The 23,880-nt window shown below is 36.9% G+C and overlaps 1 protein-coding gene across 2 annotated transcripts in view; it reads right to left on the reverse strand.

Annotated features, from left to right (window-relative positions):
* Positions 1–483: 483 nt before the first annotated feature.
* Positions 484–23,880, reverse strand: part of TDP1 (tyrosyl-DNA phosphodiesterase 1) — a 58,866-nt gene continuing 35,469 nt past the window's right edge. For both annotated transcript variants that reach the window (XM_026112048.2, XM_026112057.2), the window contains 2 exons: positions 11,992–12,106; positions 484–965 (listed from right to left, as the gene is read on the reverse strand). In XM_026112048.2, coding sequence (XP_025967833.2) covers positions 892–965; positions 11,992–12,106 — 189 coding nt within the window. In that variant the 3' untranslated portion in view covers positions 484–891. The remainder of the gene's footprint in view (positions 966–11,991; positions 12,107–23,880) is intronic.

Consider the following 23,880-nt stretch of genomic DNA (forward strand, 5'->3'; position numbering starts at 1 on the left):
TTTCAATAAAACAAGGATAGAATTGCAAAATAAAACAACATTAAACAAACATTACGCAGAAGTACATTCCCAGCGTACTCCCAATCATCTCAGAGGATGAGACTGCAAAATGAAAGACATGGCACTGGAACAGTTACCTAGTCAGATTATTTGGGATCCAGAAGGAAGTATGAATAAAATACTGCATTGTACAATAAGACTTTCAGACTACGGGACCATACATCCTGTAAGCACTATTTAAGACTATTCCTCAGCATCCAAGTCCATCCACTTTAACTGTTTTGGACAGTACTTGGATGTCTGCTGCAAGGAGAAAAAGAAAAAAAGGAAAAAGAAAAGGATTAGGAAATAATTGATGTGACATACTGCAAGAAGCCAAAACAGCAAGTATCATCAGATCTTGTATTAGAAGTGATAATTACCAAAGCAAAGGTTCAATTCAATTTGAAATGTACACAGGCTTAGAAGATAGAACAAACAAGATTTTTCAACAAGATTGACTTTATTTGTACTTTAAATTTTACATAAAAAAACCTTTTATTAGAGCTAGCAGGGGCCAAATGACAGTTTCATAGCAGAGCAAATTTTAAATCCATTACAGCTAAAAATGTAGAGGAAATCTCTGAGAACGGTCTACGCTCATTTTAACCTTGCAAAGCATATTGGCAACCACAGTAAGAAAGAAAAACATACAAAAGGTATTTAAAAATGCAGTGTCATGAATTGTTATATAACAAGAGTCACAGATTCTCCAAAAATCTCCCCATTATCAATATTTAAGTAATTCTTTCATGTTAGCCATTACAGCTTAAAAACAGAGAGAAGCAGTCTCACATTTAGGGTGGAAGGCTCAGTGTCAGTAGGTGAAGTACCACAGAACACTGGAAACTTTCACGATGGAACCCACATATTTCCATGTGTATCAGGGGCATTAGTGTAAGGAATATTCCAAATCCACGGGCGATCTGTAAACCAAACCAAAAACATGCTCATGAAAAATTCACTTATTAAACATGAAGTTTTGATCCTCCTCCTCCTCCTCCTCCCCCTTGGGAGAAGGAGGAGGGTTAAAGCCCCCCCACTGGTTATCACATCACTATGTGCAGTTTCAGCTTACTGAAAATATTTATTCAGCTTTGTTTGTTTGTTTTTTAAAAGGTAAGATTTAATCATAGACTTATTTAAAAAGGCTTTGCTTTTCCCCTAAATGTTATTTTAAATATAAATATCACAACCTGACATCAGCTGTAAGAAAAGTTTATTTCAGACAGCATACAAGAACTGTAATGCAACCAAAATTGCTTTGGCCCAGAGGCAGTAAGTTTTGTGCTGCATACCTCTTAACTCAATGGAATTATAAATATGGATTATAGTATTTTTTCCACAGGGACAGTAAGAATTCAGTATCAAAGAATGACCCTGCACAAACTCAGAAATGTTCAACTTCCCACCTCACTTCTCCAAACATTACATCTTTAGATGAGCAATAGGTTTGCAGCAGATGGTTCCCTCCCTCCACTTTTGAGAGCACAGAAGCTGTTCCCACTTTCACACTCTTGGGAAGGAGAAAAGGCAAAGCAGCAGGGGCTAACCAATAGCTCTGCAACCTACTCTAGGCTCTTCCTCCCACCATATATATGTTGCAGAAGATCAGCTTGCTTAGGAAGCCAAACTATTTTTCTACTTCTCTCAGGCTGCTGATATACAGAAGAAATTCCTTGACTCCTTTCAGAATGATCTGTCTCAAGTAAGTTCACATAAATCTAGCCTGGTTCATTTCTCCATCTACAAAACAAGCCCTGAAGAAAGACAGTAACATTAATTTGTACAATGCATAGATTCAACTCAACTTACTGAAGATGACAGTACTTCATTTATCAAAACCAGGCTTTTCTATATATGTGTATGCTAGGTAACGAAGCTTTGCTACATGCTTGTCGATCTAAGTTTTAGGTAATCTATTGATTATGGTTATTACTGTGCAAATTCCAAGTTTATGGGATCCAATACCAGTTCTCACAAAATATGAAGTGAGAATTACTGGTAGAGAGAATAGGAGTAAGAAAGTGGCAGGAGCAGTAGTGAATTGATTACCTTATACAATTGTACGTTCTGTGACAGATGCCAAGCCAACTAAACATGTGGCTGGGAGAGTATTTCTCAAAGCAGCCCTCTTCTCATGCTGCTAGAGTAAGTTCAACTCTAGGAGTACCGTAGTTCTGTACATTGCAGCGAAACATACCCCAACCAAAGTGTTTTACAAACATGTCCATTTACGGTGGTAAGAGGATAAGACAGAATAAAAACTTTAAATTACAACAAAATTGAATCTGCTTGACATGGAGAAAAAAAGTCTCTACATTTAGATTTTATGAAGACTGATAGGGAAGTTACAAGTCACAGAAGCCTAATCATAGAAAAAGCACAGCCTACGCAACAGATGCCATCTTTCACATAACATTACAAAAGGACAACAAGCAAAGCAAGCATTCATCTCTCCCCCTGGTTTAAAACCATGACAGAGTCTCTGGATGGAATAAGCAGTTGTCTGGCTTTTGGTAAACCCTGGATAGGTGATTTCCAAGAACAAAGAATTAAGAGGCTCTAGAAAGCTGATGAAACTTCAGCATCCAATTGACAGTGCACTGCCAAAAACTCTTTCTGGTTTCTGGGATGTCTAGACCAAGTGATCCCTCAAAAGTAGCACCATTATCTCCCTAAGCTGCTTTTATCTGCCTCTTGCCTGAAAGCCAAGCGTACCTTTTGTATTTTAGGTGAATACCTTACTACATAGCAAATGCTACCTTTCCATCAATCTTACTATAGCAAACAACAATCCTGAAATTGCTGTTCCTGAAGTCTGGGCACAGAATAAAGTTACACTGGAAGAAGCATGAAGGCTTACATATATTCAGATTTGATTACTGACCTTTACATACAACATCAGAATAAATCCAGTCCCACTCAAGCATTGAAATCTGGGATCAGGAGCACATTATGCAGCTTGGACCTATCCATCTTCACTACAGTTTGCAGTTACTCTGTTTAATTCAGCAAAATATACAGACGAGGCAGACTCAGAGATAGAAATAAGGTAAGTCACCCTTAAAGGACTCTGATAGGCTCCAATGCCTAATTCAATAACTGAGTTCTATTTTATTGTGCCAATCCTAAAAAATTAAGTCTTTCTTAGGATAGCTATTAACATACTTGGAAACTTGTTCTATTAATGGGGTGCTGTTGGCTTTAGAAAAACATCTGATGCTACTATAACAAGGTATGCATAAAATTATAACTGAAACAGAATAAAATTCACTTTAGAACACATCAATTAAGGCTTCCCACATAAAGTGGTTGCCATATTTAAAGTGCACAGCCTGCCAACTCCATATACACACTTAAAAATAGTCACAGATCCTCCTGTCCCTTGTGCCTCTTCCCCCTTTGTGCAGCTCTGGAAATTCACCAGTTGCTGGAAGAGGTCCTCTGCTAGGATGGGAACTGAACTTGAGAGTGCTTGAGTTATTGGGGGAACTGGTAGAACAGCTCAGACAGCTATGTATGTTGTATTGCAATTTAAAAAACAGGATTTGCTTTGTTTTTCAGCATGTTGATGTGATGACAAAACAGTCCTTTGCACATCTGTCAGGCCTTTCCCAAACTATGCTAAAAACTTAATGACTACGTATTCAAGTTCCTCTTAGTACAGCAGATGATTTCCTCCATCATAAGGTGTGTGTGATACCTAAAATCACAAGTTACATGATATTCCCTGACTACAGAGAGCAGCTTGTTCCTTTGCCAGTACTGAAAACTGGAGCTATATCCACTTGCATAATATGAATCTGTTGAAAGAAACTTCTCAAGAGGGTGAAACCAAAATGACATGAGAAACAACTCTCAAGCCTTCTCAAAGAAATGCTGTGCTTTCACAAGATCAGGCCAACCTGTATAGGCGAGAGATGTACTAGCAGTAGTGCAAGTGAGATGTGACAATGCAGCTGTAGGAAGAGAGAACTTTTATCATATAAAGAGCACTACTCATCTGAAAGATTCTAAAGGGAAATGAAAATCTAAATATTACCAGCAAAACACAGGGAAATTTTAATTATAAATACCTAAGATAGGCTGTTGTCTCTGTATCTCCCAAATACCAGGCTGAATCATTATTTGTTTTACTTCCAGGGAACTCTTGAATTATACACATGATCTATAGATTTGGAATGCCTTTCTCTCATCTTAGTACTACCAGTACAAACATTCAGTTTCTTCATGGCGTTTTTTTGCTATGGCATCCTGAAAAAAGTCTGATCTGTTAGTAAACTACAGAGGAGTTCAGGAAATTATAGTACCAATATAGCTTATCTGTCAAGATATTAAACAGTTCTATCATCTACCAGATAAGTTCTTTTTTTAAGTTCCATAACTGTTCCGAAGATGTATCTGCTGCCCTCAAATGGGTTTCTGCTGTTCAACCATCCAGTGGAAGTGAACAACTACAGCTGTTCAAAGCAGCAATTTGCAGAGTTTATAATATACAAGCTGTAGACGACAGATGTTATCTGCTAAAAATTAATGAGGTCCTTTGTCACTTCAGAGTAGGCCTGATCTTGATCTTTGTTTTAAAACTGCCAAATGTAAAATGTGCATGTTATTCCCTGCAGCAAGAGAAAGATGTAAGCTACATATATCATGCATAATAAAATTGATAATTTCTTCCTGCAACCTCATTTCTCTCATTTTGTGCTGGTAATTTAAAACAGTTTGAAAGAAATAGTCTAAAGGAAAAATGCCAAAGATTTTATGTGCAACCTTAATTTTGATCTCTTAGGATAACTTATTGTTGTACTTCCTCAGACTTTAACTACACATTTTGCACTCTGCAGAAGATGAATCAAAACAAATGCAAGATGTGCAAAAACTAAACTGTGCATTATACATCTGTCCCAAAAAAGAATAACCAAAATAGGGTGCTTTTTAAAACTCTTGGGTTGACTAACTGTTGAAGCAAAATATTAAGTGGTGAATTTGCCATCTCATGATGCCCTCAGCTGATGATCTGAAGCATATTCTACAAGCTCTCTCTTAGACCAGAGAATCTAGTGACCTTCAAGTCTGTGACTGTACTAAAACAATACATGGAAGTGGTAAAGCTAAATGGTGATTTTGTAACTCAAATTTCCTCTGATACAAAATGTTAATTTCTTCACAACTGTTCTAAAAAAAAATGGAGAAAAACAGGTTCTGCAGTGTACCCAAGTGTTACGCTTGGGCTCTGGGAGGCCATATGAGGAAGTGTCTGAAAGGCAGCTGCAACCTCAAAACACAGTTTTACCAGATTATAATAAGGATTTGGGTTACATCTAGGAAGGAAACTGATGCTACCACAGACTGAAATTTGTCCAAAAAAAGTCCTAGTATGTGAACTACAGTGGCACTGTGTACTTGCTGCTCCATACATTCAAAATTAAACTTCTAAACATATTCATAATGTATATTTACCCTTGCTCTGAATGTTCAGTCTAATAAGTGAAATATTTTCTATTGGAAATATTAGTATTCCTAGAAACAGAACAGGCTTCTAATTATCATCTCAGAAGGAAGGGTGTTCTCTTAGGGTTTGTACCATATTAAGCATGCTGAGAGGACTTGAAGTTCTCTAATAATTCAAATACAACACTTCACAAGTCAAGTTCTTTCAAACTTTAGAAAGTACACAAGTTCCATGTAGCTATGCAATGTCAATTAGGAAAAAAAAAAAAAAAAAGGAAGTTATTGAAAAATATGAGCAACCTCCCTACAAGTCATCTTCCCTAATTTTAATTCCTTCACAAATATTTTAATTACATGGTAGAGAAAGTAGAGAATTCTAGGACTTTTGGAAGAGAAGCAAAGGAAGAAGAAAGGTAGGGACAAAGGACAGTAACATTTTCCCAGGGCTTTTCTGACCTCCTAAGGATACAGCAGGTCTCTCTGGGGAGCTCAGGGTAATAGAAGATTCCTTTAGCTTAGCAGGACAAAACACTAATCTCTTCTTTTGGGCACACAGTCACTAGCACAAGGAAAGATAAATGAAAGCTATCCCAAGTTAAGTAACTTGTTTCTAGTCATAGGATAAAAATCAAGTATCTGAACACACCAGAACTGGAGACAAACTTACAACACCCTGAACTTTTTCCTATTTTAGTCCCTGAACACCAGTTGGACTGTTTAAAAAAAAAAAGTTACTAGTTTCCTGAAGTCACTAAAAATATCTCCTAAATGTAATTTCATCATATTCTCAATTCCAACTCATTGAAAAACTGGACAGAATATCAAGTGCTGAATATCTGAAGCTGCAAGGAAAAGGTCAATTTGCTCTTCATTGCAGCATGGCAATGGAATACTGAACAGTGAGCAGGGCTCTTCACAAGGGAGAGACCTGCTCATGTGAGACATGCTACAAATCTTTCTGTATATTCTTAAAAAAACTGAAATAATGACTGTCATAGACTGCAAACATTAGCTAGTGTGTAACTAATAAATTGCTAAGTGAACTGCTCATTTTTTCCAAAATGCTTTAACTTGTATTAAAGCAAATTTCCATCTTATTTGCCCATTGTTCTTCAAGTCTCTCATGGCATGGGATTAGACAGTTTTATCCCACAGTTATTAAGGGTAAAATTGATTTCCACTGGGAAATAATGAAACACATTTTAATATGTTTTTAGAAATTGTTAGAATGACTGAGGAAAAACCCTCTACAGAAAGAGAAATAATTGAAGCCTAACGTAGTTCATATAATTAGTGTATATATATATAGTGCATATATAGTTCCACTCTACCTTCAGGTTCATCTGAACTCAGCTGGAACCTGTCTTTAGTTCTTGTACGAACATATATTTTCTGTATGCTATCAGTCAACCGAACAGCCAGTTTCTTTCCTTCATTTGAATACATGCACTGAAGAGAAAACTAAACTGGAAGTAACTGTTTATCAGAAACTACTTAGTCCCTACTTTGTAGGTTTTTTCAAAGGGTTTCAGCAGTTCCTGAACAATTTAACTAACAGTTTAAAATACTTATATGAACTCCTATCTTGTAACCCAGTCACAATTTAAAGAACGACCCATATTATTTTAACTCATCCATTTTTCAGTAGCACTGTAAGAGAGTTCTGTAACATGTGTACAAGATTAATAAATCTGAAATCTGGCAAACCAATAATGCAGAGGAAGTGTTGCAGAAATGTTTCATCTGCTGAGGTCCTCTTAAAAGAGCAGAGCCACTAAAGCAAAATTCTAATTGCACTTAAACATACCTATAAAGTTAAGTGTAACTCACTAGGGAAAGGGGGGGGAGGAAGACAAACAGCTCAAAATACTTAAGCTTACTGTAACAGAGCATGAAGCACAGATTCACTGATTCATTGGGCTAATTAATCTTATAACCTCAATTTTCCAAGAATTTTCAGGTCCAAAACCCAATTTCTCAAGCTTGTCCCCCCCTTCCCCAAACAAAATGTCATCCTACATAATTAAAATCAGACACCACTTGATGCTAAAACATCCCTGATCTGATTGCTCTGACAGACAGCTTAAACTTCTCATCTCCACTTGAAGCAATCATACTACTGCCAACAGTGGTTTGAGACAGAATTTAATGTTATTCCACCTTCCCTTGAGAAAGATCTAACAACTTCAGTTGGCATAAGCAGGTGGAATTTACCTGTATATGTATTGTAAAACAGCCTCGCACAAGAGTATATAGGAGGCAAAAGTTAGAAATACAATTGCAAACTATGTGAAAGCCACAGAAAATTTTTAAATATGCTACATGCCACAGAGGGGATAAAGCACAATTACCATATCAAGAGCCAGCTTAGCCTATGATTTTATTTCCATAAGGATAACCCATCTTTCTGGGAGAAAAAAAAAAGTGCAAAACGAAGAAGTTGTCTGTCTCATAGCCACCTCAATTTATACTGTTAAAAATTTTTGGGAGAAAAGGAGAAGGAAGGAGGAACAAAATCTTCATAACTGTTTCTCCAAGAGATCCTATCTTTCTGTTTTGCCTAAACCTGGGATTTAGAATGAAACCCACTGACTCATGAGGCAGATGAGACCTAGAGGCAAAGGTGGAAAAGTGTCTTCCATAATTTTTTTTCTCCTTGCTATATGGGCTAAAGAAAAAGTAGGACAGGGACCAAATTATTTCACTGTGGTTGAACTTAATAAACTTTAAAAGATGTTGGATCAAATCCATGAATTATCATGACTGAAATCAGACAGACTATTTAGATCATTTATTGATGAGTTTATCACTTTACCTCCTGAAAAGTATTTTATTGCTTTTCAAAATTCAAGATACATTTATTTCACTGTAACAGTTTTCACACTGGAGCCCAGGTCCCATCTGATGAATAGTAGTTAATATGACAGATAAAAGCATTGTGACAGGATAACAATGAATAATCTGCTCAAATAAAGACATTTCCACAAACAAAGGACCAGCTTTTCTTTCACTTTTGTCTGTTACCATTTTATGTGCAATTTAGACTTCTGTTACACTGAGTATGTCTGATCTAAGGTTTGAATTTGCACAAGTACAGGAAAAACTGATGTATTTTAGTATACCCACCTTCTACTTAGAACATTACATGGCAAATGTATGGCCCTGTTCCTGACCATGTGTTCCTCATTCTCTCCATTTTGTCTTCCATCCTGCTGCTGAAAGGGATTTTCTGATTATATGAAAATGATGCGCTGCTTGCTTTCCCATGTTTAGAGAATCTGAGTTCATGGAAAAACCCCTGGAGCATTTTATCCTTCAATTATAGGGATCAGTCAATATGGTTTCTTTAGAGAAATGATAATTACTTGTATTTCTGCTTCTCAAGACTTCATTAAAATGAATCTATTTATATCACTGCCTAGAGACTTTGGGAGTTGATAACCATACTGTTAAGGATAGATTATCTTACGATGACTCCATCCCATAACATAGGCATTCTTTAAACATCTGTTTCACAAGGAGGTTTAGGAACTCAAAGAGAATATTCAGGAAAGAGATGTGAAAAGGTATAGGTAGCTGACTTGGCTTCCATTGAAAGGAGTTCCATTCAATTCCACTCCTTTCAATTCCTGAATTCCATCCTTTTCACGGGAGAAAGCAGAGACCCAAAAGCCGAGCTACAGACAGATTCTCTCCACAAATAAGCTTTCCATACAAAAGGGAAAGAGTGGGGGGAGGGAGTATCTTTCATATATATTTTGACCAAATAGAACATCACTGATGCAGTAAATAAAAATGCCAGAATTAAAACAAAACCAGCATTAATTATGTAACTAAGTTTTAGCAGGAAGAAGACAGTGTATGTAGCAGATTTGAGAATACACACATGAATTCTTATTTTTAGTTTTGTATTTTTGGGAATTTTAAAATGAAGTATGGCATTTTAGAAAAACCTTTCAAAAACATCAGTTTAGGCATTAGCTACCAACCAGACATCAGTGCTTACATGTCTGAGTACAACAGTTATAACTGGCAGTGCATAAGGGTTCATCCACAAGTACAGATGTTCACAGTACTCACTAGAACATCAGCTAACATATGACCACTTACAACATATTCATAAGAAGAACTGAAAGCCAACTCAATAATAATGGTAATATGGAATATATTCTCCCTTTTTAATTAGCAAGTAATCTAAGCCGAGAAAAAAACACCCCTCACCTCCAAACAACATTAACAGTATTTAAGGGGACAATGTGTTTTTACTTATAAGTTGTAATGATACATTGAATCAGCATTTCTATATTAAGCCAGTATTTTTTCCACTGGGAAAACTGAAATATCACATATGAATTCTTTTAGATAGTTCAAAAGAATGCAGTAAGCTCTTAAAGCATCCCTGCAAGTTACAAAAGTAACATGTATTACAGCCTGCAGGCTCAAAGTCTTGTTGAAGCCAGATGAAAAGGACAAGAACATCCACTAAATTGTAATTATAGATTAAATAGAACAGGTATGATTACCATTACCAGCATGAGAAAAGACAAGTGGGTCAGCATAACCAAGGCTAAAAGGAGCTCAAGTGTAAGGACTGCATTCTTAGGCAAAAAAAATCCCCTCCATCCTTATCATTCAAGAGTATAAATGTATTCTTAGGGATTAGAATTTTTGAAAAAGGCACATTTTTGTTCACCTCTCAGTATCCTAGAAACTTGACCTATGAATGTATATATTTGGTACAGAATAGGTTAAAATGTGAACATATATTTCGATAAAATAGTCCATGACAGCCATCATTGCCAAGATATCAAGAATTAAACGATAACTCTCAGCTACTAAGCTTGACTCACTGCAGCCTCAGTTGGTGATCCACAGATTTCTTGCAGAGCCATCAACACATTTTGTCTGTTGATCACACCACAGAAAATACACAAATACTAAGCAACATTCCACTACTTGCACCTAAACCACCCTACACCTAAAACACCAAGCTAAAGTATGTATAAACCCAACAATTTAATAACATGCCCAGGTACTCCTAGAGAGGTTATTCAGAGATGGTCAGAAGTTTTAAAGGTTGGGCATTACAAGATCGCCAGCAGAAGCAAAATGACAAAGGTAAAGCCCACTGTCGAAAACAGATGTTCTTATCATTTCACCTAGAAAATTCATCAGGAACTTGCAGAAAAAGCAAGCCAGTGGACATTGATGAGCTTCTATACACAGGTAACAAATTTCAAGTAATCAAGGAACTCAGTTATAGTAATAATAGCACTTCACACTTAGAATTTTGGTCAGATAGCAAATAGTTTTCCAGGAGCAGCTTTCTTCTGGTTCAGTAAACCTACAACAGTCTTGAACAGTGAATATCGTATTTTATCTTAGACAAATCCTTGTTACTTACGTACCAGGGTTCTGATACATTAAGGGGATGGTTGGTCTATTCTCTTCATAACTTTCTAGTGTTCTCTCTTCCTGTCATTTTTTAGTTCAAAAGCTCACAGAAAGATTTGTTTTGCTATAAATAGTTACTTTAACACACTCTTTATTAATCTCTACCATTTCAAGCTCAATATTTTTTAGCTTACAGCTTAAAAAAAGACTACTTACAATCTTTTCCCCTAAATTTTAAGTACAAAAATATAAAAGTTAACTCTTCCCAAGTTTTTCAGATTTAGCATCATTATCCTCAGTGAATTTTTAGATTTGCAAACCATCACACTACAACACCACCTACGTATCACTTCCCTGATTTGTCTGTTCTAGAGAGAGTCTCAGAAGCTTAGAAGGTTGAGGTGTTGCAAAACAGTTCTAGTATTATGCAATATATCCTTCTTTTCCCCAAGGAGGATTCCAGCAGTAAATGAAATCCTGAACTATGAAATATAGAATAGACTAAAAGGCAGCTGATACAATACAGCCTCTTAGATATTCTTTATGGACTCAAAATCTTTTTCTGTAGAACTAATTTGTGGGTGGGTGGAGTTGCGAGAGAGTAATGTTTGGGAAGTAAGTGCAAGAAGAAACCCCTGGATATGTGTATGAAAAAAAATACCCAGAGCAAATATGAAAAGTTAGGAAAAGTGCTGCAAATCTAAAGAAAAAATAAATCTATTTTCCTAATACATAACATGATTATGGAAGAGAAATGAAAAAAACAGTATTTAGCTTGTTGATCCAAAACCTAAATAACAATAAAGCAAAATTAGAATCAAAATACTCTACAATTGCTTAAAGTCGCAAGCAAAATATGGGAGTGATATCTCAAGTGCGAAGCCAAACCGATAATGTTAAAAATCAAGCTTTAGAACATAAGTGTTCAAATAGCTTGTAAAGTTACTCAGAATAATTTGCTCTAAAAGCAAATAAAAAGTATACTATATATGTATATAATTATATATAATATATACACTATATATATTATATTATATCTAATCTTATGGCAATAAAAGCATATAATAAATGTAATACTTTTAACTTTCTGAAGTCATGCCTTACCTTTGCTTCCGTACTGTTCTGGTGGCAGGTCATAAGGTACAGGAAAAGATGTCGCTGGATCATTACTTTCTGAAAGCAGCTTCCCTTTCACATGAAAGTAACCTTTGTCCAATCCCTATAGAAGAAAGATAATATAAAGAAGGAAAGGACTTAGTTTAGGGGAAAAAAACCCAAAAAACCTAGTTCACTGTGAATTCTCTTTCAACAAGAGTTATTTTATAAACAAAATGCTTTGCTTTCCTTACTGAGACACAAGATACTTACTAAAGCATCTGTCTTAAGAATTCAGCCTCTCTTATCTCTACTACTTCAGTCTCTTCATTCTTCCACATTGATTGGTTTGGCCCCATAGGTAGGTCCACACTGAACATGTTCTACCTTCCCAGTCCCTTACACATCCACCCACCTACCTATATTCAGGTGGGAGACAGGCTTGGGGTCTTGCTTCTGTGAGCAACAGAACTGAGCACAGCACCGTGTGAGCAGAATTGCTCACAGAAGCCAGACCAAAATTGCCTAAGGTCTTTGCTAGTACCATAAAGGCAGTGTATCCCAGTACAACAAGCTGTTGCTTCTTTTGCATAAACGCTTACGGACATTGGAATCAAATTTTAGTTATGACTACTGAACATATAGTGGTTAATATTTAACTACTGGGAAAAGCTTTAAAAAAATTCTTTACTGTTTAATTTCATCTTGACCATATTAGATGTTGTGTGTTTTGTGAACTGAATTAAAGTTAAACCTGTAATACACAAGCAAATCTTCAAAGTCATACTTTTCAGATAACTTGGGTAATGCCACATATATTAAAAAATTCATATATAGATTTGAAACTGCTTGAATTTAGAGTTTCACAGTGAATTTCAAGAAGAGTGAAAGGTTACAAGTTAAGGACTGTGAGAAAAGATATGCTACTACACAATGCAATACAAGGGCAGATGAATTTGATATGACTCAAGTAACTCTAGCAAACATTATTACTCAGCCATTTCTCCAGAGGAATAGGACCCCATTTATAAGTTTTAACAAGTTTTTCAAAAGCAATCCCTAATATGTTGAGATTCTGTGGTGGTGGATATGACAGCAAAAGTCCATTTTGATTCAAATACAGTTTGATTAGAATAGACTACAAATTTAAAGTCCATATTTTTTTTTATTCTAAAAGCGTTCTTAAACTCAAGGGTAGTTTTCCAATCCTGAACATACAGCCCCCTTAAAAAAAAGCCTAAATATTAACTTATATTTTTATCTATGCTGTAGCATCCATCAGTCTGAGTTTATTTAATAGACTACTGGTCTGTGACAGTACAAGCAAGCTTCATTACCACTAAATTAAACCACTTTGAAACATAAGTACTGAAAGTACTGATTGAATAAACATCACCACATATAGACATTATTTTTACAACACTACAAGTTTTTCTTTGCTGAACGTTTGCTTCCTCAAAATGTTAGTGTTGTAAATAAGTCAGGAGAGGAGACAGCCATCTGACCACACAGTGCACAGGAGGCAAAGGAACCTCACACTTTTTCCTTTGATATTCTGGAAACAACATAGCAGAGAAAAGCGAAAGCTACTAAAGACAACATCAATCTATATTAGAGCAGCTCTAGCTAGCCAGCCTATGATGCTCCTTTAGAATATAGGACCTTAACTTATCTCATAACCCAAAGTAACAGGAAATTAGTAGTTATGAAGTAGGAAATGGTGCGTATTACTTCAAGGACTAGGTAAAAATACAGCTTTTTATATGAAAGAAGAGAAGGGGGGAGTCCATGCTTAAGGACTGTCTGTACCAGGGATCTGTTTCAAACATCACTTTCTTATACCTTTAAGGTCAGTGGGATTTTGATAAAGTTTCATTAAAATCAAGCTACGGTCCCTTGTAAAGACTAGGCTTTAGGGTAACAAATAACATGACATTCAAAACATCAATGCAGAGATACAGATTATTTCAAAAGCTCATAGTCAGCAGAATAGGAAAATACAAAATTCAGAATTACTTAGAAAAAGATGTGACAATCAAGTTGTACAGCTTCACTTCCAGTGATCTTGAAGCACTCAGATTGATAGAAATTTCATATAAAAATGCAGATAACCATACTTAGGTCAGTAGTGGAAAGAACATGTGAAATGTCCCAGGGATGCTATAGCTCAAAGAACAGGAAGCATATGAATATGGGATGATGGATGGGAAAAAATGAGCTACTTTTTGCAGAAAAATAGTAGTAGTTTGGCTTCATTTGATGGGGGGGGCAGGGGATGTGCATTGCACTGGATACTGCTAACGGGGTGACATTTTACTGCTTATAGGGTGACATTTTTAGTTGCAAACTAAACTGGGGACATCACATCTCCTATAAGCCAACTGCCTAGCAAGCTTTTCACTTGTCTTCCATGTGCAGCCAGTGACTGAAGTAGAATGTCAGAAGATGCTTCTCTGGTGTATCATGAATTATATACACACACTATATATATAGTATAATATATATATATATACACACACAAAAATAAAAAGCATGACCAAGACCAAAGTTACACAACTATTGCCTTGCCTGATCCAAGTTTGAAATTTGTGAAGTCATTGCTATTAAAGCAGACAGTACAGGTATGAACTGCCACCCTGGACTCTAAATATATACTTAATCATCTCAGTCAATTTAATTCAAATAACAAAAACCATTTCACATCTATTCCCCTCTGAATTTCAAAGCTATGGGTGCTTTTCAAATAACATGAAAGAACAGGCACCACAGAGTATAGAAATTTGCAGGACATTTAAAATCACTTTTTCCCTATGCATACATCTTTTCAACGCATTAACCTTTTCCTTTTTGTCTCCGCTTCATTTCTTTTACCTGCTCTGCCCCATGACTATTTCAGTGCATTTTCTTTTCAGGCTTTTTGCTTCCCTCTCTTGTCCTATACCTTGCTTTCGTCTTTTCCTTGTTCTTTCTCAGTAGTTACACAATCACATTTTCCTTTCTCCTGAGAGTCTTATTTCTTCTCTGCTGCTGCCTCTCCACTCCACCACCACTGGACTCTATCATTTGATCCTCAAATGTCCCATTTGTCCTTCAGAATTCAACTTTTTCAGATTTTCTACTCAGGAAACACCAAAAAAGGAATACTTGTAACTTTTCCTCAAAACATGCTGGAGTAATAAAGTCTACGTTATGGAATATATTCTTTAACAAGGCTCTCTAAGGAGAATCACATGCTTTTAAAAATAACTTTCACATGTCTATCTTTACACAGAAGATCACACACAAATTGAAACTAGTTGCACGCTTTGTCTGTTTTGAGCATTTCCTGGATGTTGACAGCTCTCCATGATGTTTCCAAAAACAAAAAAGCAGGGTCTTGCCTAAGAAATGCTGCCTTACTTCTAAGTTTTCCTCTGCAGCTATACTCTTTCTTCCAGAATTTTTCCTCTGTGGACATATTTTATTCTTTGACATTGCCGTTTTCAGCAATACATATTGAAAAGTTAGAGAGATACACTTTCTCAAGTGAGAAGTGCAAGATTTTTGTACTTATGAAGCTTCAGATGCTGCCATGACCTTTTGTAGTACCTTTGCATCATCCAATGTAGAAGTAGGCAGGGAGGGAGAATGGGAAAAGAGGGAAGGAGGGAGTACAGCTTTTAAAATTCTGCATTCTCTCATTCTTTGCTGCAAACACCACATAGATTGAGATAAAAACCAAAAACAAACAAAAAACCCAACACACCACACACAAATAATAAGGTAGAGCTAAATATTACTATCTTTACCAGAGTGGAAGTTAACAGTGGTGTCACTACAATATTTAGATACTATTGGTTACTGTACTAAGTAACTCCAACAGGAGACCGCTGACTTTATTACTAGATGACAATGGGACTATTCTTCCCCATTCAAAAAAAAAGTGCCATTCTTTAGCAACAGTATCTAAAACCCCATCAGTAGGAGCAGTAAAAAATTAGGGAGCCTCACAAGTTTCAGTGACCATGCTCCTCTGGCTGAAAGAGAACACAATGAAATCCTTCCTCAACATTTTGAGAGGCATTTATTCAAAACACTGCTTTATTCAACTGTATCAGTAAGTTTTTTGCAAGAAGCACATGGTGACAGATTCAGGTATCTACAGTCAAAGTTCCTGGGCCTGGAAAATGTGCCTCCAGATGTCTTTACCACCTGAATTTTAAAATCTTGTAGCAGTCTACAAACACTAAAAGCAAGTTTTAGTATCCTGAAGTCCCTATATAAAAACTCCAGTTTATTGACAGTGTATTTATCTTTTCCCACTCGATTCTATATGGGATAGAAGACCTCAACTGAAACTAGATAAACCAAAGAGAAAAATGGTACTACATCACTTTGCAAGTGGAGGTTCCAGTGAAGAAGCAAAACATACTTTACTTTGGTTTTAGTTTAAGTTAATGGCTGGCTACTATCTGACACAGATTCAGTTCATACCCTTCCCTCCACAGACAATTAAGCAGCAGTGTTTTACTCTTTTACCAGTCATTAAGTATCTACCAAAATGCAGCCTTTCAGAACCTGAAATACTCATTAGAGGTCTGTGACTGATTTTCTAGAAACAACTGTAGCATTTGATACCACTAGGTAGCCATACCCAATCAAGTGCTCAGTTTGGTAGCAACTATGACATTCCTCTGATTTTGTATTTCCAAGTGTTCACTGGCTATTATCATATCCTTCAATAGGCCTTTTAAAAGTTAAGCATAGCACAAACATTTTCATGCCATTTTTACAAATCAGTCTAAGCTTGTCCTACAACCTTGTCAGACACAGCAGCTGTGATAGTGGAAGGTTCTGCTTCAGCTGCTTAGAGGAACTATTTACTTCAAGAGCTTTCCATTAGACACTCCAGTCTCTTTCAAACATGGAATATCTATTAGTTTAATGTGGTTCCCCAAACAACTCCATACTGTTAAGGTCATTGTTGTTGAGACAACAACGTCTTTAGCTCTAAGTGCTAAAGATACAATTTATGTCAGCCTCTGGAAAGGAATGCCCAGCAGCTAAAAGTGAGCTGAACATGAGTGAGAAGGAAGATGTAGGAGGAGAGAAGTAGAAATGGCGATAGAAAGGGAAATGCAGTTCAAACACAGAACACAATCATTTTATAAACATTGCTTTTTAATCAGGAGAAGCTTGTGATCTAATGTCAGCATCAGCTGATTTTTCCCTAAGCACTAAAATGGTAAACGATGACAGCTGCTATGTTGAGAACAACCATTCAACATAATTCCAAGAGTCTGCATTAGCGCACCAGGCCAAGACCCAACCTCAAAGCATAAGTTCTGGAAAGTATTTTAAAAAACAAAAACTGGCAAATGATGGCAAGTGAGAAGTGATCCATTTCCAAACTTTTATTCAGCAAAAAATAGAAGGCACACAGATGATCATAACTAGTGAAGTTATTTCACCATGATATAGTAAGCGTGTACTATGCAAGTCTTAACTTTGACCACGAGAAAAAAAAGTGTCAATAACTTTGTGATAAAACTGCATGAAACAATCGGGGGAAAAAACAGAACTGTGGGGAATTGAGTTGGCATTCCAACAGCTGGAGTGTATGAGTCTTGAGATGCAGGAATGCTCCAGCTGTTTTAAAGCACTTCATCTACTTTGTATGCTACATATTTCTAATGGTAAACATGCATTTAAAAAAAAAAAAAAAAAAAAAAAAAAAAAAAAAAAAAACAGTTTCCAAAAGTAAGGGAGTCTATTCCTAGCTCTCCATCACCCTTCACCTAACTAAGCCTATTCTGCAATATATGATAAAATCATACTGAAGAAGCAAATGGTATAAACATGGTACAGACTTCATATCATATTAAATTACCTAAAAAGCTTTTTATGGAGAGTTAACTGCATGGCATAGGCATAAGAGATTCACAAGTTAAGCACTACAGCTTGAATAGGATGAGAGCATATACATAAGGCAAGTATTTGCCATTGGTCTCTACAACTACCTCCTCAATATCAGGTGCCTCTGCAGGCATTTCCCACAAAAGGAAAGAGCTGCAGTCCCTCTCCCCACTTTACTCCCATAAGCATCATATCATGCAGCTCCCGAAGGTGACTTTTTTTTTCCTGGTTGTCACAGACTTCACAATTAAATATCAATATTTAGGAAGCTGGGAGTAAAAAACATTCACTTAAAAACTCTTTATTAACATTAAATATTTTTGTATGCTTTAGATGAGCTTCATTATTAGGCTGTGGTCTGAGAGGTCTGAAACTTGAACATGAGACTCATGCACCTTCACAGTGGATTTTAGTATGACTTGTATGGGGGCACGTTTGCGTGCATTCTATAATTCATGCAAGGAAAAAACCCACGGAGTTAAAAGGACTGCAGAGAAAGCACTGAATTTACTCACAGGAAGCATCTTTACATTGCACACATTTTAATCACTAGTCAACATAAAAATCAAACTGAACTGTTTATCATGAACTGCGATATATTAGAAGTTACATCTCATACGTACACATTTCTGGTAATTCTGGATGAACAACTTTCTCATTCACTTGTTGATCAGAAATTAAAGGCTAACTTATTACATAGCACTTTGTAAAAACACAGCAGACCAAACTGACTAAGTGAGAAAAACCTTGATAAATTGTGTCATCTACCATCTTTCCTGTAAAAATGATCCTAAAACAGATGTTAGTAACCTTGATAGTGTGACAATAGCTGATTTTACTACAGTGGTTGCATTTTTATATCATTGAATACCAGCAAAACACAAGCACCTTCTATATACAAGCAACTGAACAATGACAAAATTGTTAATGTAATGTTTAAACTGCTAAATTAAGTAGGACCCTAGAGTAGGCTTAAGCCCTGGAACCTGACTGTCCATGCTGACTAATGGATAGCACACCATCAGCACGATTTGAGCTGTGTCAACTGCTACCAAGACGATGCCCAGGCACAGCTTGGAGGAGACAGTGTAGGACATTCCCAAGTGATACAGACAAGACTACACCATGCTTGGCTCCATCCACCCTCTGTAGACCTCCCAAACTCTCTCAGGAAGCTTTGCCCTCTCAAACATCACCTGCATGGCTTTATGCTATAAACCAAGGCATGCAAAACATTTTATGCTATAAAAGCACACTCTGTTCACTAAACAGCTCTTGCAAGGACATAGATACTTTGAGCTAGGAGGAGGAGGAGGAGGAGGAGGAGGAACACCACCTCAAATACCTGCAGCTTTGTAAGATGGTGGTATTGCTTGGGGATCAAGTAGCATGGACATGACCAGAATGCCCTTCTAAGTCTTGGGATGAGATAAGAGTTCCTGGATGCATTTTATTCAGCAGTACAGAGGGAGCCTAGCAAGGCTGTTAGAAACCCTTCCCTTTTTGGATTCCTGAAACATGCTCAGGGATAAAGTTTTGTTTTGTTCCTTTCATTTCTACCCTATAAAAGATGGCAATGAGCATCTGTCTGGTAATAGGGAACACTGTCAAGCAGCAAGATACCACCACACTTTCATGGAACTCCTGGAGCCTCAGGCCTTCCCTTCCCAGTCCTGCTGTCTCCCAAAAACTTTGAGTAAGACTTGCTAATTAAAAACTAAGTAACTTTGTATAGTTAACTTCTAAACTTTACTCAGAGAGGATGTTTATGAATTATTGGGACCCTTATACCTTAGTGTGGGGCAATGCAACAGTTTTACTTCTAGTTTAATTACTTAGAAACACATACACAAAAGTGAAGCAATATGAGCTATTACAGCTATTTCTCATTCTAGCTTAGTTTTGACATAATACTATGTTCTATCAAGCAGATTCAAGACCAACTAGCTTCCAGGACAATCCGTTTTCTGAACTGGAACCCAAAGCTTTAGGGTTACTTCCCCAGATGCCAGTGTTAGGGAAAGAAAACAAGACTGAACATCATTGTGCCACAGATATAAATCTGTGGTACACCTGCATCTTATGTGCAACTTTCTCCCTTTATTCACTACCCTCCCAATACAAATGGTACAGAAGAACAGAAGAAATAACTGAAAAAGGCAACAAGAATGGGCAAAGATAAACACCTTCCACCCAAGAACAATTAAGCAAGTTTTGGAATCTTCAGCCTGGAAAAAGGAGTGTGGAAGAGACAAAGGTCTTTAAAAGGAGATGCACGGAAGAAGTGAATAGGGATCAAATGTTTATGGCCTCTTCCAATATAAAAGGGGATAGCTATCAAATGAACCTAAGTTTCAAAACATGCTTCACATGACATTGCTAAATTGTGGAAGTCAGAGGAATGCTATTAGTTTACAGGCACTTCAGGAGAGGCTAGAGAAGTTCACAGAAGAGAAACAGAAGAGGCCTAACTTCTAACTTAAGAAATCTCCATGAGTTGTTGCATTAGCAGGAAAAAAAGCTACTACCCAAGTGCCCAATTAAACTGTTCTGGTGGCTGAAAACAAGTGCTTACAGGTTTTGAGATACACCTCTGATATGACAGAGTAAAGCCACTCACTTTCTATTCCCCCAACAGGGGTTACTTCAGAGCAACCTGTGTGACAAATAGGAAAGGATTTGGGGACTTGGCTCTACAGCTCATAATGCACAATACATTTCCTTGGACAGTTTTATCTATTTTCATCTAAATCTTCACTGATCATGGTCTCCCTTCTTCATAGGTTGCATGATTCTGTAACCATTTAGGCCAACAAAAGATTATCCTGCTATGATCCTATAGTCACCTCCCTGCTTGAACTTCCCCCCTCCTCCCTCCCTGCACTAGCACTCACCTGATCTCATGCTGAGTTGTTTCATGGAACCAACCCTTTAAAAATGTGATATTGACTCATTTTTGGCCAGTTTGAGTTGGTTTAAAACACAAATAAATTGACATATTGGGATCAAAAGGCCAGTTCCTCTCACTGGAGGATCTAGCATAGAGCCTCATTAGACTAAAACATATCCTTTGAGAAAATTATCTCAAGTTAAGAGTGCTAAATTCTTATTTAAAGATGTTTGGAATCATCACCTTAATGCATAAAGGCAAACTTGCCAGAAGCATTTTTGCCTACTAAAATATTACAAATCCATTTTATTTATGAAAAGCATGTCACTGCAGTGACAGCAGCTTGTACAGTCATGCCTGAAGAAGCCTTGAACAAGCTAGCATGGACACTGCTAGCACGGTATTCACGATAACATGAAAACATATCATGGGTCTATACTACCTTCATTTCTTGGACAGTTCTGGCAGTTCTTACTGAATTCTCTGCTGCTATAACTACTCAACCAGCAATTCTCAAGACAGAAGCATCTTGTGTGCATTAAGCTATTTTTGGTTTTCAGATAGGAGACTTATGCCTGCATCATAAGAATAAATTCACACTGCAATATGAAACACTTGCCAAGGTTTCAAACCTTGATGCCTACAATCAGATTTGTTTTCATAAGCACTTATTTACTTGTTGGCAGTGACTCATTTTCCCTCCATATCTATGTTTCAGCAGTCTTGGAACAGCCACTGAGTTTCCAAACACACTCACCCCCAAGCAGCTTACTTCCAAAACATGGGTTTAGAAGTGGAAGTTCAGTTTTCAACCTACTGGCCCCTAGCTTTTGTATTTGACACTGACTACATTAAACAATTTGTACTTATTTTCTACATTAAAAAAGCACAGAAACTGCATATTTCATGTCAGAATTTGGCCTTAGGAGGAAGATAACTGGAACTTCATTATTACTGCAAGGTAGACAAAGTTTCACAAATACAGCCAAACCCAATCAGATTCTATGGAGCAGTGGAGCAGATTGACAGCACACAAATCCCACTTCTCTAAGCAGTCTGATACTAGTTTGCAGATATACAACATGGGATTCTAGTTACTGCTCCCAGTGACATGTATCAGGTCTCCCTCTGTTTTGCTACTACAAAAACTTTAAAAAAAAAACCACACACTAAAAAACCCCCCCAAAACAACAACACACCACCACAAAATGAACACATTTTGCAATCCCTTACTTATGGTACAGCCTGAATTTCCAGCCACGATCCTTCTGCACTACAGAAGTTTACGCACTGCCTGCTGCTTCAACTAACATCTAAGCAGCATAGAGCAGTAGTCAAATTTGTCTTCCTAGACACAGTGGGATTGGAACAGGGGAAAAAGGAACACCTTGACTGCCTTTTCCACATGGCTGATCAGAAGGGAAAACAGAATGTCAGTTGTCTTAAGTCTAGCATGCCTACTATTTCAGTGTTTTCTTTGGGATTTTTATAGAATGTGCATAAGGATTTAGAATGAAGCAAAAACTGCTGAAAAGCCCTCAGACAGATTCAAAGCAAAGAAATTCACTCTCCAACACCAAACAGAGTTCTCTTGTTCCTGAAGAGATTTGGGGGAAGAAAGAGGTCAGATATTTTTGCAGCGTTTCACAGTGAAGTCTTTCCTCTCATGAAAGCAGACCCAACCAGTGTCTATTTTTCCTCTCACCCTGATGACCACAAGGCTTGAGCTTCATTAGGAGGTGTTTACACAGGAGTATCACCAACACAGTTCTTTGCAATTTTTGTTATTAGTACGGTATCCATCAGGGATTTATAATACAGTTCTGGAATAATCTAGAAGAACTACTGCATTTTCATGTGTAAGCAGGCCTGTAAGGCTTCTGCTAAAGACTGGAGCAGATGCTTAATGAGCATACAATATGCTTCCCATCAGCAGTAAGCTTAGCTTAGACACTGGATTTAGATTTCAGCCATTTTGATAAAAAACAAAAAGAACAAATAAAGATACACTTCCATTTTAAATAATTCTCAGTCTCTTCACAAATGGCTAAATGGATCTTGCTCTAGCTATCAGATTGGACTGCGAGCAGGAACACTTCAATTTTTTTTTTTTTTTGTGTTTGATAGCAGAAAGGTCCAACTACTTGGCAAAGAAGCAGAAGTGTTAACTTCAGTCAATTTCATTTTCAAAATTTGTAAGCTTTGAGTTCTTCAAAGTCTTTTACATTTCCAAGCATTAAACTAAATGTTCCTGAACAAGCATTTATTTCTGCTCAACAAAATGAAGTCTGATTTTAGATAACTATGAAACTGAATTAAATTAGCTATGGAAAAACCCACAAGAATGAGGTCATAAGCACTGAAGATGACTGTTAGAAATTTGGTGGTGGGGAAGAAAAAGAAAACAAGATTCCTCCCCCCCACTCCCACAAATAAATTTTGGCACTGAAAAATGCTCATGATCACCACTCCCATGCTCCATGTGCAAGAAATCCTACAGAGGAAGCAAAGGTCGGGATGAAATGGTGGGATTTGAGCCAAGCATTCTAACAGGCAATTAAAAAAAGTTTTTACAGATCACTCATATCTGAAACAGGTATAGTCACTCTGGGCAAAAAGACTTAAGCTATTTCAATCATTCCTGATTTTCTATCCATTTGAAATGTTTTCTAAAAGTAGAGACCAATGTATGGAAAAGTCCAAATCAGAACAGGATCCTTCAGTTCATGCAAAATAGTTTTGGAATCTGATCAGTTTTTATGTTCACACACACACACGAAAGTATTAAGTACCATACCACTATCATATGCAAGTTCTCTTTGCTTGGCACAGCATCTGGAGATAACAGCAGCGAACTTCTTTGAACATTATTTTATCCCTTGAGGTCAGTTGCTGCCAAAAGTCAAATAAAATGTTGGCACACTGAAGCATCTTTTTGCCCAACTCTTCATTACTTTATTGTTAACAGTTATCAAAATAAACCAATCTCGCTTTAGAGTCCACCGATATCAATGTTTCCTACTATAGGAAGTTGTAGAATTTTCTTGTTACATTCTCTGATCAACCCATTTTCTCTGAATATTTTCTTCCACATAAACCATGCGGAAGAATGA

The sequence above is a fragment of the Dromaius novaehollandiae genome, chromosome 5 (genome assembly GCF_036370855.1).
Source record: "Dromaius novaehollandiae isolate bDroNov1 chromosome 5, bDroNov1.hap1, whole genome shotgun sequence".
Taxonomy (NCBI): Eukaryota; Metazoa; Chordata; class Aves; order Casuariiformes; family Dromaiidae; genus Dromaius; species Dromaius novaehollandiae.